We start from the raw sequence: 17,739 nt of genomic DNA, 5'->3' as shown, positions 1-17,739 counted from the left end.
TCTCCTGAGTCTTTCTCCGTCTCACGCTCTCTCTGTCGATCTCTTGTCCGCGTATTTCTGCGGCTCCGAGACTCCGGGTCTCCAGGCCCTGCCTCCCCGTCTCTGGATCCTCACGCACCTGTCGCCCTGGCCCCCTGGCTTTGCGCCTCTCTCACTGGGTGTCCCTTTCTGTCCCAGTGCCTGGCTCTCTCCCGGGGCTGCGTCTCTGGTTGTCAGGGCGATGCCTCGTCATCCTCTTGTTTACCGCGTTGCCATGGTATCCATAGTGACGCAGGCGCGCAGGGATTGGTGAAGCGCCGCCGCTGATTGGCTATCTCCCAGACGCGCGTCGCGGAGAACGCCCGCTGCATTTTGGGAGTTGTAGTCCGCGGTGCGCCAGCAGCGCTGTACCGGCCTAGGTCGCTCGAAGAACGGCTCTGCGCTGAGGTGGGTCTTCTAGGCGGCCACGGGGCGCCCCGACCTGGCTTTCCTGAACGGTTCGAGGGGGTCGGGTCCGAGCGCGCGGCGAGGTGTGGGGGCCCGCGTTCCGGGAGGGCCCGGGGGGGTAACGGCGGGGTCTGCGGGGGAGGGCAGGCTGTGGCGCCCCGGGGAGGCGCCGGCAGCGCGCCCCCTGGGAGCCCGCAGGTGGCCGCGCGCCCGGAGGCGGGGCGGGGCGGGGAGTGCGGTTCCTCCGGGTCACCCGAGGGGTGCGGTTTGAGGTGGGTGCCCGCCCTGCCCGGGGACCCGGCTGGCGAGGGAACCCCGTGGGAGAGGGCGAGTGGGTGCTGCCTGTGGGGTGCCCGGCCTGAGGGAGTGGGGACCACTGAGAGTTTTTTAAAAATATATATTTCTTTATTGATTTCAGAGAGGAAGGGAGAGGGATAGAGAGTTAGAAACATCGATCAGCTGCCTCCTGCACGTCCCCTGCTGGGGATCGAGCCCGAAACCCAGGCATGTGCCCTGACCTGGAATTGAACCGTGACCTCCTGGGTCATAGGTCGACGCTCAACTCCTGAGCCACGCCGGCTGTTTTTTTTAAGTCCTGGTGGTACTAGTCTTATAGAACGAGTTGCCACCCTCCACTCTTTGTGGTCATTTTTGTCTACACAAGTACAACCCTCCACCGATACTTAAGGGGATTGCTTGGAAATAACCTCGCGTGGACTCTGGGTGCGTTCGGATGCCCCTGCCAGTTCTCACCACGTGGGCACGCCCTGTCTGTCCTCCGCAGGCCTGGACTCCGGCCGGGCGGAGATCTCACAGCGTCCCGCTGCTTGTTTTGTGTCGTCCTTGGAGCCATGGTTACGTGAACCTGCCCTCCACGACGCTGCCCTGCCCCCGGCTGGCACGGTCACGTTTCCCAATGCAGATATGGGAAGATGGTGCCTCTGGAGAAGGCGTCAGCCCCCCCAGGACCTCCCCGACTCCCCCCGCACTGCCCGTGCCAGGATGGCAGCGGGGGACCCGCCGGAGGACCCCGGGACCACCTGCAGGAGAACGCCTGCCGACCTGGACGTCTCCCACCTGCTCCGGAACTTCGCCCGCCAGGCCCTCGCCCAGCTCCACCAGCGGTGCCACCAGCGGCGGCAGCCCGAGGCGTGCTCCAAGGAGCAGATGCTGGAGCTGGATTCGCTCCTGAAGGTCCTGCCCAGCGAGGCCCATCCGTCCCTGGGTGTTGGCGCACCTTCCCGAGAGCTGCGAGAAGGCGGCCCCCCTGGCGGAGGGCCTCCCCAAGGACAGGGAGGAGCCAGGTGAGGGGAGCATGCCTCGGAGCAGGGGTGGGGAACCACCGGCCTGCGGGCCGAGGAAGACACGCAGAGTCATTTGGTCTGCCCTGCCGAGGCGTGGGGTGAGTTAATTAAACGGTGGACCAAATACAGCAGGCTAATGTTTAAGTGGATAATTTTGTATGGCCTCCGAGTGGCCCTCGGCAAAGGCTCCCACCCCGGCCTGAGAGGAAAGAAGGGGCCAGCGCTGGGAGGCGTGGAATTAACCTCACGTGGCCCAGATCCCAGGCAGCCGCTCCTGAGAGTTTAGTTCCCCCACGTGTGAGAGGCTCAGAGGTGAGCGCCCCTCCGCTGACGGGGCAGCTCCGCCGTCTGCAGGACCCATGCCACCACCCTCAGCCCTCAACCCTCGGTTCTGTTACAAAACTGTTGGCTGGGGCCCGAGGTCGGCAAACTGCAGCTCATGAGCCACAATGCGGCTCTTTGGCCCCTTGAGTGTGGCTCTTCCACAAAATACCACGGCCTGGGTGAGTCTATTTTGAAGAAGTGGCGTTAGAAGAAGTTTAAGTTTAAAAAATGTGGCTCTCAAAAGAAATTTCAATCGTTGTGCTGTTGATATTGGGCTCTGTTGACGAATGAGTTTGCTGACCCCTGGCCTGGGCGACTCTGACTCCCTCACGGGGCCTTGGTTGGGACAGCGCGGTGAGTTAAATGTGTCTGAGCCTGAGCTCGTGGTGAGCGTATTCGACGCGACCTTCAATGAGTTTGCCAAGGTGCCCACCTTGGTCTCTGCCCTCCCTGGACCTCGGAGCTCGCAGCCCCTGCCTGTGAGACCTGCGGCTCCCGAACCTGGGACGGCTTCGTGGCCTGAAAGCATCGGCTTTCCTGTCCTCCTCAGGGCAGAGACGGGCCGCTCAGCCTTCCTGGGTCTCCCGTGTCCTGTGGATAGTACGTCCCTCCTTTGTAGGAGGCCCCCAGGCCCCTGAGCTCCTCATAGTTTTAATTTTAGGTCCTTTTCAACTTGGCTTTCCTCTGGATTGCCACCACTTCCCACCTGCCCACCCCCAACCTCTTAGCCTGTCCATCCCCCAACCCCAAGCTGGGTTTGGCTCTGGTAATTTAAAAAAAAAAACTACATTTACCTTTTCAGCTCTTGTTCCTTGCCTGACCCATGAGTTCCATTCCGCCTCAGGGAGATCCCTCCCAGGATGCATCCCACTCAGCTCTCAGGCCCACGGACGACTCCTCTGTCACCCTGACGTCCCTCCCACCCTGTGTCCTCAGCTCCCCACCCGATGTCTCCGTCCGTCCGTGCACAGCTGATGCCCGTGCTTTGTTTACTTTTTACTTTTTTTATTTGCAAGTGACTTAAACCTGATAGAAAAGGCACAAAAATCATGAAGACAGTACAGAGCTCACACAGATGTCCTCACCCAGACCCACCTGTTCACATGTTCACACACACACCCTGAGGTGTACGAAGTCCACATTGCTCCCGTTGGTGATTCTTTTGTTACCCAGTGTTGCCCAGTTTCTCCACCATAGTTACTGCTTCCCCCCCAAACTAATAGTTGATCTATGAGGAGACCTTGAAGATAATGCCGATACCCAGTTTCTCACCAAAGCACGCCCTTGGTCCAGTCTCCATTCATTCTTGCCGGAATCAGTCTTCAGCATTGAAGGCTGCAGGGTGTCGACCACCCATTGCCAGCCCTCCCTCCGTGTTCTCGCTCAGCCCTGGGCACCTCTTTCTGCCCATTTACTCGTCATTATCATCAGACGGATTCATGGACTCGTTTTCTCAGTGGTTTGTAACTCACTGCTGCCCTTACTGGTTTCGGTGCTCAAGTTGTGCCAGATGGGCTCGAGTCTTACAGGAAACCTGCCCCCTATGGCATACCGCTACCATTTTTGGAAAATTTTTAAAAATATATATTTTACTGATTTTTTACAGAGAGGAAGGGAGAGGGAGAGTTAGAAACATCGATCAGCTGCCTCCTGCACACTCCCCACTGGGGATGTGCCCACAACCAAGGTGCATGCTCTTGACTGGAATCAAACCTAGGACCCTTGAGTCCACAGACCAACGCTCCATCCACTGAGCCAAACTGGCCAGGGCTAAACCTATCACTTTTTATAACTATATTTCCAGTTCCCCATATCTTTATGTCCCTATAATAATGAGAACTCTGGGACCCACACACAAAAAAACACACAAAACAATGGATGCTCAAGTACCTCAGTTTCAGAATTGCTTTTCTCAAATCACTACAAACCTACTGAAAAGGATTAATTTATTGCAAAATAATGCAGATAAGTGATTTAATTATGTTTAAAATACACTGATACTTCACATGGGATTCAAATCTGTGAGACTGGTTGCCATGTACCTTTTTTTTTTTTTTTTTTTTTAGATAAAATTTGATTTGATTTTAAAATATTGCTATCGTTTTGTCTTGTAAAGGTGGGGAAAAGCATTATAGGTTTGTCCTGATGGGGCAAGAAACAATGCATAGATGCAGTCAGGGAAGAGGAAGTCAAGGGGAATTGTGACACCATCACTAGCATTCCGAGCTTGATCGTTCCCTACTTGGTACTGATATTTCAGGGAAAACTCAAACACAAGATGGGTTCTTGGACCAGGGAAGTGATTTATACACAGACCAGACTTTGTTGTGAGACGGTGGCGATGCACTGCGTGTGGAACACTCTGCCGTGTTATTTTTAGAGAGTAGGACTGTCAGTTGGCACCACTCATAAACACGCCCCAACCCAAAACATGTCATGTGAGTTAATGATCAGGTCTCACTGTCCTTGGTTCTTATATATGAAAGGCACCTGTTGGGTTTTCACCAATTAGAAACGTCTGTTTTGGAATCTTGTGACTCTGCGGACACAATTCACATCCAAACTCACTGCAGTTTCCAACTTCTCTCTTCTGGGGGTTCTGTAATGTTAGTGGGTGCTCATGGCTGAAGGTCCTCCACGTTGGTCATCTCATTTCCCTATGCACAGAATGACCTGAGGAGTGTAGCGTGTGTGAAGGCACGGGTATGTCCTGTTGCTCATGAGAATAAATGGGCTCAAGTCGAGGACGGGATGAACAATGGCTTCAGCCATTGGCCCAGCTCCTGTAGAGGGCCTCTACCCAGTATGAGTTCTCTGGTGCTTGGTCAGGGAGGAGTTCTGTGTGAAGGCCTTCCCACAGTCCCTGCACTCAAATGGCTTTTCTCCTGTGTGGATCCTCCGGTGCTGAGTGAGGTGAGTGCTCAGCCTGAAGGACTTCCCACAATCTGGACATTCATATGGCTTTTCCCCGGTGTGTGTCCTCTCGTGCTGGCCGAGGGATGAGCTCCGACTGAAGGACTTCCCACATTCATTGCACGTGTAGGGTTTTTCTTTGGTGTGGATCCTCTGGTGCTCTATGAGGAGGGAGCTCTGGCTGAAGGCTCTGCCACACTCATTACACTCATAGGGCTTCTCCCCCGTGTGGGTCCTCTGATGCTGAATGAGTGAAGACAGTTGTCTGAAGGCCCTGCCACACCAGTCACACTCATAGGGCTTCTCCCCAGTGTGGATCAGCTGGTGTTTGGTTAGGGATGAGCTGTGTCTGAAGGCCCTGCCACAGTCACTGCACTCATAGGGTTTCTCCCCCGTGTGGATCCTCTGATGTTGACTGAGGTGTGTGCTATGCCGGAAGGCCTTGCCGCACTGACTACACGCATAGGGCTTCTCTCCAGTGTGTGTCCGTTTGTGGTGTCTGAGTGATGAATTGTGGGTGAAGGTTTTTCCACACTCCTTGCAGCTGTAGGGCTTCTCCCCCGTGTGGATCCTTTGATGTTGACTGAGGTGTGTGCTATACCGGAAGGCCTTGCCGCAATGACTGCACTCATAGGGCTTCTCTCCAGTATGTGTCCACTTGTGGTGCCTGAGTGATGAATTGTGGGTGAAAGTTTTTCCACACTCCTTGCACCCGTAGGGCTTCTCCCCCGTGTGGATCCTCTGATGCTCCCTCAGGAGTGCGCTCTTGCTGAAAGCTTTCCCACATTCGCTGCACACGTAGGGCTTCTCGCTGGTGTGACTTCTCGGGGGCTGGGTCAGTGGGTCCGTTTGGTTCCAGGTGCACTCCCAGGGCTGCTCGCCAGGATGCACGCCCTGGCGTTCGGGAAGTGGAGAGCTCTGGAAGCCTTTTCCGCGTTGGTGACTGTCGTGCGGTCTCTCTCCTGCGTGTGTTGGGTGGTGGTGGGTGAGTGTGGAGCTGTGACGAGAGGCCTTGCCACCTTCCTGACATCTATAGGGTCTTTGTGCCGCGTGGGTTTTCTGTTGCACCTGTAAGTCCGGGTTCTCGCCTTTTCCCTGCAATCCACACCTGTGAGAGTCTTGTCCTTCAGGAGTCACGGGCTGACTTGGGCGATCAGGGCTCAGAGTTAAGTTTTCCCCAAACCCCATCCCCGGCTGCTGCCGCTGAACAGATGTCTTCACGGGTGTGCAGGCCGCCTGCACCCCGCGGCCATCAAGGCTCGCGCCGCTCTGTTCCCGGCGCCCCTCGGCGTCTTCACCCTTAGAGCTCCACAGACCGTGCCACGGGAGCCTTCCCACCAGGACAAGGCTGGACAGTCCCTCAGAGGCGTCTGGCTCCACAGCTGACAGTTTGGTTTTCAATCCCGTGTCCAAGCCTGGAAAAAACAAAACGTGGAATCATCCCTCAATCCCCGTTCTGGGGGAGTTTATCGGTGACTATATGGATGGAAGAATTAAACCGGCCGTTACAACAGGTTCAAGACTCCAGTGGATGTGACCATTTACCCACATGGTTTTCCAACCAGAGAAGGAACAGAAGAGGGAGGGAACGTACAGAGAACAGGGAGGGGAGTTGTTCCAAAGGCACCGATGAGGGTACCAGGGGGCACAGAGAATGGGGCAGAGAAGATGCTGAGGAGTGGGTGACCCTTCAGGGCACAGGTCCATAGGTGCCCAGTCCCGGCAGGAGAACAGTGGGCACAGGCTGATCGCCGCCACCAGGCCGGGTGGTGGCGGCGGAAAAGCTGCCTCTGGAAAGGAACACGCCGCCCTCCTGCTGTCAGAGTTAGCCTCTCCTTGGGGGCCCCTCGCTGTGGCACCACCTCACCCCAGAGGTAAAGAAATGCGTAAGCCCGGCCAGTGTGGCTCAGTGGTTGAACATTGACCCATGAACCAGGAGGTCACGGTGTGATTCCTGGTCAGGCCACATGCCCAGCTGTGGGTTCGATCCCCAGTAGGGGCATGAAGGAGGCAGCCAATCAATGATTCTCTCTCATCATTAACGTTTCTCTCTCCCTCTCCCTTCCTGTCTAAAACCAATAAAAAAATGTATATTTTAAAAAAGAAAAATAAATGCAGCAGCTCCCAACGTTGGAAACTGCTGAGACACCCGTGGCCCAGGGATCGGATGGATGGCTGTGCGTGGGTGCCTCTGTCTGTCTCTCTGACCAGGACCACCGGAGCCCGACTGCCGCCGCTGTACCCCACCACCAGCGGGTCCGCACACCTGCCGAGTGAGACACGCATGCAGCCCCCCGTGCTGGCAGGACGCCTTTCAGCCCCGGTGCCCAGCCTCCACCCCACACGGAACCGGCCTACGGGTGTGACAGGACAGTGTCTCCCAAAGACGTCCTCCAGGAATTACGGTGATAATCTCACCTGGGCGTACACCTCGTGGGACCTCCTCGTCCACCGGCCACGGCTCTGCCTCCTGACCCGTCGGGATCCAACCTCCTGCTCAGGGAGACCCAGGGCGTGAGCATCTGTGTGCCTGGGCCCCTCCCAACCCTCTGCCCACTCCACCTTTGCTCTTCCGGGACTGAAGTGGCTGGGAACACAGACAGGCCCCGGTAACAACAGCCTCCAGTTCCTCACCTCACCCTCCGTCCCTAACCCCACCTTGGGCTCCGGGGTGGACAACCCAAAGCCTTCCCCGGGCCCCGTGGACGCTGGTCACTCTTGCCCCTTCAGAGGGCCCCCCGGTGAAGGTGACAGAGGTGCCAGGGAGGGGGGCTGCTGAGAGCAACACAGGTCTGACCTAGGGTTCTGCAGCCGTGGGTCCCCTGACCCCACGATTCCTGCCTCTGGCATCCTCAGGTGGGATCTGTAACGTGGAGGCCAAACACCCTCCCTGATGTTCCCTAAACCCAAACAGTCGGGTCCCTCGGGCCCAAGACCCATGAGTGATCTGCTCTTCATGCCTAGAGCAGCTGTTCTCAACCTGTGGGTCGCGACCCCTTTGGGGGCCGATCAACCCTTTCACAGGGTCACCTAAGACATCCTGCATATCAGATATTTACGTTACCATTCATAACAGAAGCAAAATGATAGTTATGAAGTAGCAACGAAATTAATTTTATGGTTGGGGGTCACCACAACATGAGGAGCTGTATGAAAGGGTCGAGACCTTAGGAAGGTTGAGAACCACTGGCCTAGACCCACCCCGACGGGGAACCCAGGAGAAGGGGCGCCTGTCCAGGGGAGGACCGTGAGGAGCACGGGGTGGCCTTACCCACAGAGACCAGGAGCCCCCAGGTCTCCAGCATCACCTCGCGGTGCAGGGTCCTCTGGGCGGGTGTCAGCTGCCCCCACTCCTCCTGGGTGAAGTCCACGGCCACGTCCTCAAAGGTCACCTGCTCCTGGAAGGTCACCCAGGAGCTTCCTCACCGGGGCAGCCCGGCCCTGGCTGCTGGTGGGAGCCGCGGGGGAGGCGGGACAAGGCCCCGCTGGATGGCCGGGGGAGGGGGTCTCTCAAGGCGGAGGCCCGAGCGTGGGGGTGGTGCACTCACCGGGAACCCCACGTCCAGGAGCCCAGCGGTCATCCCCTCCTCCTCCGGCCTCTTGCAGGGACAGCCGACTGCTCTGTGGGCGGTTCTGGGGGGAGAGAGGATGGGAGGCCCCGAGCAGGTGTCTGTGAGGACCAGGAACCGAGGAGCAGAACCCCTGCCTGGAGGTAGAAGGAGCGATGGCGCCAGAGCCTGGAGCCCAGTGCCCAGGCCAAGCCAACCACAGTGACGTCAGCTCAGCGTGGCATTTCCCGGGCCCCTGCGGGGAGCCAGGGCTGTTCCGGGCGCTGCTGATGAACGCTGGCACATTCACGCACGCCCATTCCAAAGACGGGAAAGCTGAGGGCCAGTGTGGGCAAGGGCCTCCAGCCCTGGGTGCACAGATGACTTCCAGGGGGACGACGGTTTCTGTTCTGGGTTCCCTGGGTCCGGCTTGCTGTGCCTCGGTTTCCCTCTCCCCTGCAGTGAAGGTGGTGGACATGGAGGTCACCAGAATTACAGGGCGACACTGTCTGAACGGGAAGCAGACCACGGTACGTACACACGAGAGCGACTGCTGCTGGGAGGGAGCCTCCCGTTCCAGGGAGCACCACGGAGCGTCCGGGACGCGCCTCCCACCCCGTGTTCCCGGTGCTTCACCAGCTGGACCCCAGCTGATGGCCCACAATGAAGTCGGCCCGAGGCCGGGTGCGTTTCCCTCGTGTCTGTACCTGCCTGTGGCGGCCCTGACTGTGTGTCCGGATCCTGCCTGGTCCCGTTTGTGCCATGCTGTCCTCACACCTGTGTCCTAGGTGGCAGCTACGTGGCTGTGATGAGCTTATGGGTTTTTTTTAATCATTTCCTTACTCCCACCCCGCTTCCCCTGCCACCAGACAGTCTAGGTGGCAGCAACTGTGTGGGGGTGCGTGCAGAGGCGTGAGGGCATAGGATCGGGCCTATCACCCAGGATACCTTAACATGTGGTTGACGGATTAAGGAAGGAACCTGGCTCTGGCCTGTGTGGTTCAGTGGTTAGGGCACAGGCTCGGGCACCAGAGGGTGGCAGGTTTGATTCCGTCACAGGCGTGTGCTGGGCCCTGGCCGGTGTGGCTCAGTGGATAGAGAGTCAGCCTGCGGACTGAAGGGTCCCGGGTTCAATTCTGGTTAAGGGCACATGCCTGGGTTGTGGGCTTGGTCCCCAGAGTGGGGCGTGCAGAAGGCAGCCTATCAATGATTCTCTCTCAGCATTGATAGTTCTCTCTCGCTCCCTCTCCCTTTCTCTCTGAAATCAATAAAAATATAAAATAATAAATATATAATATACATATACATATATATTATATATATATATATGTTGATTTGAGAGAGAGGGGGAGAGACGTTAAATGAGAAACAGTGATCGGCTGCCTCCTGCACACTCCCGTACCAGGGATCAAGCCCCAACCCCAGCATGTGCCCTGACTGGGAGTCAAACCCTGACCTCCTGGTTCCAGGGTCCTTGAGCCACACCGGCTGAGCCATCATCTTCTCTTTTTATTGTAATCTATAATAATAAAAGTGTAATATGCTAATTAGACCAGATGTCCTTCCGAAGCTGGGGTTGTGAGGGAAGACCGGTCCCAGTGCCAGAGGGAAGAGGGTGCTGGCGGCCTGGGGGAAGGAAGGCCTACTCTTGAAGGAATGTGGTGCATCAGGCCTCTAGTCTATGATAAAAAAAAGCATTATATGCTAATTTGACCGGACAGCCGAATGACCTTCCGGACATCATTCTGGATGGCCTTCCGGATGAAGCTGCTGCGGCAGGAGCCCAGGCAGAGGTGGTTAGGGGTGATCAGGCAGGCAGGGGAGCGGTTAGGAGCCAGCAGTCCCAGATTGTGAGAGGGTGCAGGCCGGGCTGAGGGACCCAAACCTCCCCCCCCCCCCCGCACGAATTTTGTGCACCAGGCCTCTGTTGTATAAGAGGTAAAACTGCCTCCTCTGGCGATTTCCCCAATCCCGGAGGTTTTGCTCCCCAGCAGTTGCCCCCAGTTCTGCTCAAATGGACTCACAGGCACTCTCTGCAGCTGGGAGTGTTCCCACGTGGGCTCACAGGGAGTCCTTCCTGGGTCCCTGTCCACGGGGCTCAAAATCTCGCGTTTCTGGTCTCCCTCCACCTCCACCCTTTGGGGCGCGAAGGTCCCTCAGGAAGGCGAGGCTGCGTTTGCCTCCTTGGGGAGACCTGGGCCGCCCCCACCCTCGGAATCCCGGAATCCGGTCCCTCCGAGCTCAGCGAGGCGGGGGCGCGCGGCGGGTCAGCCTGGCTGCGGGCACTGAAGGGTCAGGCCGGGGAGGCTGTCTCTCCGATGGTGGCCCAGCGCCAGGAGACTCCCCGCAAACCGCCAAAGCCAGGACCCCACCCCTGCCCCAACCCCTCCTCTCGCACCGCGACCCCCACACCGGGCGCCTCCCACCGCGCCCCGAAGCGCGTCCCCCTTCCCAAAGGAAAGGAACCAGGCACAGCCGCGCGCAGTGGGGTACACACCACAGCCGGCGCCCCGGGGAAGACGCGGGATCCCCCACCGGCTGGGCCTCCCCGCCCCCGGGCACCCCAATCTCGCTCACCGAACTAAGTGCGCGGACTGTACCGGCCGCTACTTCGCCTGCGCCGGCGGCGACGAGGTCCACTTCCCAGAGGGCCGCGCGCTCCGGCCCGGGTCCTCCAGGCTCGGCCCGACCCGCCCGGGACTGTAGAACCGCCGGTCTCAGCCGCCCCGCCACGCCCCGCCCGGGCCCACACCTCACCATTAGAGGCAGTTCGAGGCCGTGGCCACCATCCGCGGGCCGGCGAACTACAACACCCAGAAGGCTGCGCGCGAGCTTCCGGTCGTTCCGTATTCGCCCCGCCCGGAGCAGCCGCCTAACCTGTGAGGCTCGCTCACCCGTCCGCCTCGGCCTCACCTTCCCACCCGACACCTCCCGTTCCGAATTCTGTGGTCGTAACCCAGGAATACGGAGACGTCCGTTAGTGAGGTCTGCGCTAGGGCCGACGGGCACTGAACTACAATTCCCAGAGGGCCGCGCGTGTGGTCGGGACGCAGCCTCCCGAGCGGGTCAGATGATTCGTGAGGGAATTTCGATCCTGGGGCCTGTCCCCCTGTCCCCCATATATATTCGCCACCCGCTCGCAGGTAGTCGCCCCACCCCGGGGGCGACAAGAAGCGTGACACGGAAAAGGAGGGGACAATAAAGGGGGGCGGGGTACTGACCGGAAGGAAGGGAAGGCTCGATTGTTCCCGGGTTTCATTCCAGGAGAATTAAAAGGACGGGTCTGGGTCAGCAGGGACGCCCTTCATTACCTTCCCACCATACGGAGACTCCCCGACAGTGACGTAACATTTGAGGTTTTTAAAAAATCTAATATAGGAAGCTCGTCGCGACGTTTAGTTTCATTTCGTCCCAGGAAAGTGTATTTGTGAAAGCGGCCGGTTTGAAATGGGCGCTGAGAAAAAAGGAACACCCGGGGAGGCCGCCCACCACGCTGTCGCTATTCCTTCTGGGAGTTGTAGTTCATAACTCCGTGGTTCTGAGGCCAACGCCTGTCACTATGGACTACAACTCCCAGGAGGCATCTGTCCTACCGGACGCCAATTTTCTCTACGTCTTTGAGAGGCACCAGCAGGCTCTAGTTGTCCTGCTGCGCCACCTGGTGGGAAAGGTTAGTGTCACCGTGGTTCCCCGGAATTCTCAAAACCTGGGTTTCTAGGGATCTGTGGAACCTACAGCACTTGTCCTGAGGTCGGAACGCTGCTCCAGAGGTAGGGTCTTGGAAATGCAGTGAGAAAAAGTCTTCTAATAGCGGCCTGGACAAAGTAGGGGGAGCCTAAACTACAATTCCCGAAAGGCTTTGCTCCGTTCCCAGGTGAGGCGTCCTCTCCTCCCGCTCTTCTCCCCCTCCACCTGCTCCCGCCACGGCTGTCCACTGCATCCTTCCCTTGGAAGGGACACCCATTCTGGAGCACCTTCGGGGAGCAGTAGGAGGCACCGGGTGTAGGAGTTGGCAACCTGGTGGATAAGGTTGGTAATCATGATTCCCAGTGATTGCTGAATTCTCAGACCACAGCGCGGCTCCCCGGACTCTGCCGAAATGTCCGCCCCCACCCTTGTGGATGTCAGGACGTCACGCAGCGGTGGACTCATTTTCTAGTGAGAAAGCGACCTCAGGTCTGTTTAGTCACGGCTGGGAGGCTGGACTGCAAGTCCAGAGGCCCTGGCGACCTGCAAAGGCCCAGCAGTGCTTGTCCACCGGGTGTCTCCTGGGAAAGGTAGGTGGGCCATGTAGCATGCTAGCACCTCCAAAAGCAACGCATTCCCTTGTTGAACCCCAAAACACCTCTTAAATAGTTTCAGAATTGCTGTTCTCAAACCTCTACAAAAACCCAAGCCTTCTGAAAAGATTTCAGGAGTCTCCTCTTCCCCTGACCACCACCTCCCTGTACCGCTCCTGCGTGGAGGATTTGTTCAGCACAGGGACAAAAATACAGCCAGACGTTCCCTCTTACTCGGGGGAAGCTGGTTGGCTCAGGCATGAGTGGCATCCGTCTGTGCTGTGGGTCAAATGAGGATAATAGGTTGGGGGGGGGGGCTCATTCCACAGTGGGCCAGAGAGTGTGCCCCCACCTTCAGTCTGCCAAGAGTAGTAGTCCTTAACCAAGAAGCAGACAAATAATGACTGCTGTGTGCACTACAAGTCTCTGGAAAGGGTTCCTTGCGGAAAGCTTCATGGGTCAGAGACGGGGAAACAGGTGGACATGACCTAGTGGCAGGTGGAGGGAGCAGCCCCTGAAGGAAGCTGAGAGGCCTTCCTCCAGTCCCTCAGAAGGGCAGCAAGTTCTGTGTCTAGAGCAGGACCTTCACAATAGAGAGAATACAACTGCCGGCCTCATCACCCCACCCCAAAGGTTTGGACTCCTTTGTTGGGATGCAAGGCCGGAGTCTGCATGTATAAGCAACACCCAGGTGATTTTGATGACAAAAGTCCCCCTGTGAAACACTAGTTCAGAAAAACAAGGTCTGCCCTAATGGTGTGGCTCCGTGGATAGAGCATCGGCCTGCAGATGGAAGGGTCCTGGGTTCGATTCCGAACAAGGGCATGTACGTTGGTTGTGGGCACATCCCCAGTAGGGGGCATGCAGGACACAGCTGATCGATGTTTTTTTCTCATTGATGATTCTATCCCTCTCCCTTCCTCTCTGTAAAAAATCAATAAATACATTTTTTTAAAAAAGAAAAAAACAAAGTCTGTGTGGCTGGCACACAGGCATCTGGGGTCGACTGAGACCCAAGTGGGGCAGATGCCGAAGCTTGCAGCTCCGTGGGTGTCAGTCAGGGGTTTCTCTTTATCAGAGTTGGTAGGAATCACCCACTGCAGGGTCTGAGGCAAGACTGACCCAAGCACATTTGTATGAAAAGGGATTCTTTCCCAGAGTGTTATTAGTTACAATCGCCGTGTGGCAATGGTCAGGGGTGGCAAGTCACCATTTAAGCGGTTTGGTTGTCAGCGAGTTGCTGTTAGAGGATTTAAGGTTCAATGAAATACAATGGGTTTTCAAGTTAAATTATAATAGAAACAGTGAAGAATCAATGAAAACATGCTGCAAAAAAGGGTTACCTCTTACATTTATCAAAGGACTAAATCTTGCAAAATAAAAGGTTATAACATGGAAGTCCTATTGTTTATGAGATGGGAATTAGGAAAAACCTTGTTCTTTTTGTGCAATGGCACCATCTGTCTTTTTTAATTTTATTGTCTTTTTATTCTTTAAAAAAACATATTTTTAGCCCTAGTTGGTTTGGCTCAGTGGATAGAGTGTTGGCCTGTGGCCTGAGGGGGTCCCGGGTTCAATTCCAGTCAGGGGCACATGCCCAGGTTGTGGACTCGATCCCCAGTTGGGGGTGTGCAGGAGGCGGACAATCAATGATTCTCTCTCATCATTGATGTTTCTATCTCTCCCTCTCCCTTATTCTCTGAAATTAATAAAAACACATTTTAAAAAATAAGAAATCAAAAATTAAAAAATATATTTTATTGATTTCAGAAAGGGAGAGATAGAAGCATTAATTATGAAAGAAAATAACTGGGCATGGCCGGTTTGGCTCGGTGGATAGAGTGTCGGCTTGTGGACTGAAGGATCCCAGGTTCGATTCCAGTCAAGGGCATGTGCCTTGGTTGCAGGCACATCCCCTGTGGGGAGTGTGCAGGAGGCAGCTGATTGATGTTTCTAACTCTCTATCCCTTTCCCTTCCTGTCTGTAAAAAATCAATAAAAATATTTTTAAAAAAAGAAAGAAAATAACTGATAGGCTGCCTCCTGCATGCCCCACACTAGGGATCAAGCCTGCAACCCATGCATGTGCTGTGACCAGGAATGGAACCATGACCTCCTGGTTCATAGGTCGATGCTCAACCACTGAGCCAAGCCAACTGGGCCCATTTGTCTTGTAAAAAAAAAAAAAAAAAAAAAAGTATATATATATATATATATATATATATATATATATCCATATCCTAAACAGAGTAGCAAAAGCAGTCACAGAACCTGCAAGGCTCCATGCAAGTTATATTTCAAGACTTCCTATTCAAAAGTTTTCAATTCCACGGCAAATAAGGATTTATTGCAAACTAATGCCGAAAACTAGTTTAAAATGTTTACGGTCCAGTTGATACTTTGTCATATGGGATTCAGATCTGTGAGGCTGCTTGCCATGTACCTTGATCAATTGCTTTACACACAGATCAGAACTTCTGAGACAGTGGAGTGCATGAGGATTGCACATGGATGCCACTCTCGTGTGGAACACTGCCAGTGTTTATAGGGAGTGTCAGTGTCAATTCACACCACACATGAGCACTTCTCCCCACTCAAGCATATGATGAGCATTGAAGATAAAATGTCACTGCGCTTGGTTTTCTTTTATGAACAGCATTAATTGGGGTCTCGCCATTTTGAAAATCTCAAGTTTGGAATCTGGTGAATTCTTATAAGTCATGCCCAAATCCAGTACATTTTCTCAATTCTCATGTTTGTGGCTTCTATAATATAGCATTGATGGGCACTCACATCTGACGGTCTTCAACATTCATCATCTCTACATTTCCCTACTGTTAGAATGATCTGAGGAGCGTACTGCTAGTGTGTGTGAAGGTGTGTGTGTAAGTCTGTGATATTGCCCATGAGTATGATTGATCAGGTATAGGAAGGGCAGGATGAATGATGGCTTAAGGCTTCCTATGGCCCAGCTCCTGTAGAGGGCCTCTACCCAGTATGAGTTCTCTGGTGCTTGGTCAGGGAGGAGTTCTGTGTGAAGGCCTTCCCACAGTCCTTACATTCGTATGGCTTTTCTCCTGTGTGGATCCTCCGGTGCTGAGTGAGGTGAGTGTTCAGCCTGAAGGACTTCCCACAATCTGGACATTCATATGGCTTTTCACCAGTGTGTGTCTGCTCGTACTGGCCGAGGGATGAGCTCCGACTGAAGGACTTCCCACATTCATTGCACGTGTAGGGTTTTTCTTTGGTGTGGGTCCTCTGGTGCTCTATACTCATTTCTGCCACACTCATTACACTCATAGGGCTTCTCCCCCATGTGGATCCTCTGATGCTGAATGAGTGGAGCAAGCTGGCTAAAGGCCCTGCCACACCCGTCACACTCATAGGGCTTCTCGCCGGTGTGGATTCACTGGTGTTTGGTTAGGGATGAGCTGGCTGAGGGATGAGCTGGCTGAGGGATGAGCTGGTGTTTGGTGGGTGAAGGCCCTGCCACAGTCACTGCACTCATAGGGCTTCTCCCCCGTGTGGATCCTCTGATGTTGACTGAGGTGTGTGCTCTGCCGGAAGGCCTTGCCGCACTGACTACACTCATAGGGCTTCTCTCCAGTGTGTGTCTGCTCGTGCTGGCTGAGTGACGAGCTGTGGCTGAAAGTTTTTCCACACTCCTTGCACCCGTAGGGCTTCTCCCCTGTGTGAATCCTCCGATGCTCAGTCAGGAGTGTGCTCTGGCTGAAGGCTTTTCCACACTCGTTGCACTCATAGGGCTTCTCTCCTGAATGCATCCTCTGATGCTGAATCAGTGGTGTGATCTGGGTGAAGGCTTTTCCACACTCACGACACTCATAGGGCTTTTCTCCAGTGTGGATTCTCTGGTGTTTGGTCAAGGATGAGCTGTGACTGAATGCCTTGCACACTCAGGACACTCATAAGGCTTCTCCCCGGTGTGTACCCGCAGGTGCTGGGTGAGGTGGATACTTTGCCGGAAGGCCTTCCCACATTCACTGCACTCGTACGGCTTCTCGCCCGTGTGGGTCCGTTCGTGTTGGCTGAAGGAGGACCTGAAACTAAAGGACTTCCCACATTCACTGCACTCATAGGGCTTCTTGCCCGTGTGAGTTCTCTGGTGCTGGATCAGTGGGGCAATTTGGTTAAAGGTCCTCCTGCAATGCGTGCACTCATACAGTTTCTCACCATGTGGATCCTCTGGTGTTTGGTAAGTGCCGAGCTGTTTCGGAAGCCTTTTCCGCATTCCTGACATCCGTAAGGTCTCTCCTGTGTGTGTTCGGTGAGTGCAGAGCTGTGACCAAACGCCTTTCCACATTCCAGACGCCTGTAGGCATTCTCCTTTGCGTAGGTTTCCTGTTGTGCATTCGGTTCTGAGTGTGGATTCTCCCTGTTTCTGTGCATTCTCCACGTATGAGAGTCTTGTCTTTCAGGAGTCACGGGCTGACTTGGGAGATCAGGGCTCAGAGTTAAGTTTTCCCCAAACCCATTCCCGGGCTGCTGCCACTGAACAGATGTCTTCGTAAGTGTGCTGCCTGCACCCCATGGCCATCAAGGCTCTCACAGCTCCGTTCCCGGCGCCCCTCGGCGTCTTCACTCTTAGAGCTTCACAGACCGTCCATGGGAGCCTTTCCACCAGGACAAGGCTGGATAGTCCCTCAGAGGCATCTTGCTTTTCAGCTGATAGTTTGGCTTTCAATTTTGTTTCCAAGTCTGAAAAAAGAAAAGAAAAAGGAATTGTCCCTCAATCGCTGTTCTGGGAGGAAAAGTTTATTGGTGAATATGTGGATGGAAGAATTAAACCGTTATTTTCTAAAAGTTCAAGGCACGAGTGGCTTTGACCATTTAACTATATGTTTTTGAAAACCAGAGAAGGAAGAGAATGTTCAGAGAACACAAAGTTGAGTTGGTATAAGGGGTACTGATGGAGTTTGCACAGAGA

At 55.1% G+C, this 17,739-nt stretch overlaps 1 protein-coding gene and 1 long non-coding RNA gene across 2 annotated transcripts; one reads left to right on the top strand and one right to left on the bottom strand.

Moving 5' to 3' along the window:
• Positions 1–304: 304 nt before the first annotated feature.
• On the top strand, positions 305–1,858 carry LOC129147602 (uncharacterized). The gene is made up of 2 exons (XR_008554902.1): positions 305–426; positions 1,211–1,858. It is a non-coding gene; the product is annotated as an uncharacterized LOC129147602 (long non-coding RNA).
• A 2,125-nt stretch (positions 1,859–3,983) lies between these two features.
• LOC103304179 (zinc finger protein 850-like) lies at positions 3,984–17,272 on the bottom strand. Its single transcript, XM_054710287.1, is given in 6 exon segments — positions 3,984–5,778; positions 15,787–16,059; positions 16,061–16,234; positions 16,275–16,704; positions 16,707–16,985; positions 16,988–17,272. Coding segments are annotated over 6 exon segments (2,298 nt in total). The 5' UTR covers positions 17,202–17,272; the 3' UTR covers positions 3,984–4,850.
• Positions 17,273–17,739: the final 467 nt, after the last annotated feature.

Source organism: Eptesicus fuscus, chromosome 21 (assembly GCF_027574615.1).
Source record: "Eptesicus fuscus isolate TK198812 chromosome 21, DD_ASM_mEF_20220401, whole genome shotgun sequence".
Lineage (NCBI taxonomy): Eukaryota > Metazoa > Chordata > Mammalia > Chiroptera > Vespertilionidae > Eptesicus > Eptesicus fuscus.
This window is presented reverse-complemented; position numbering and strand designations above follow the sequence as displayed.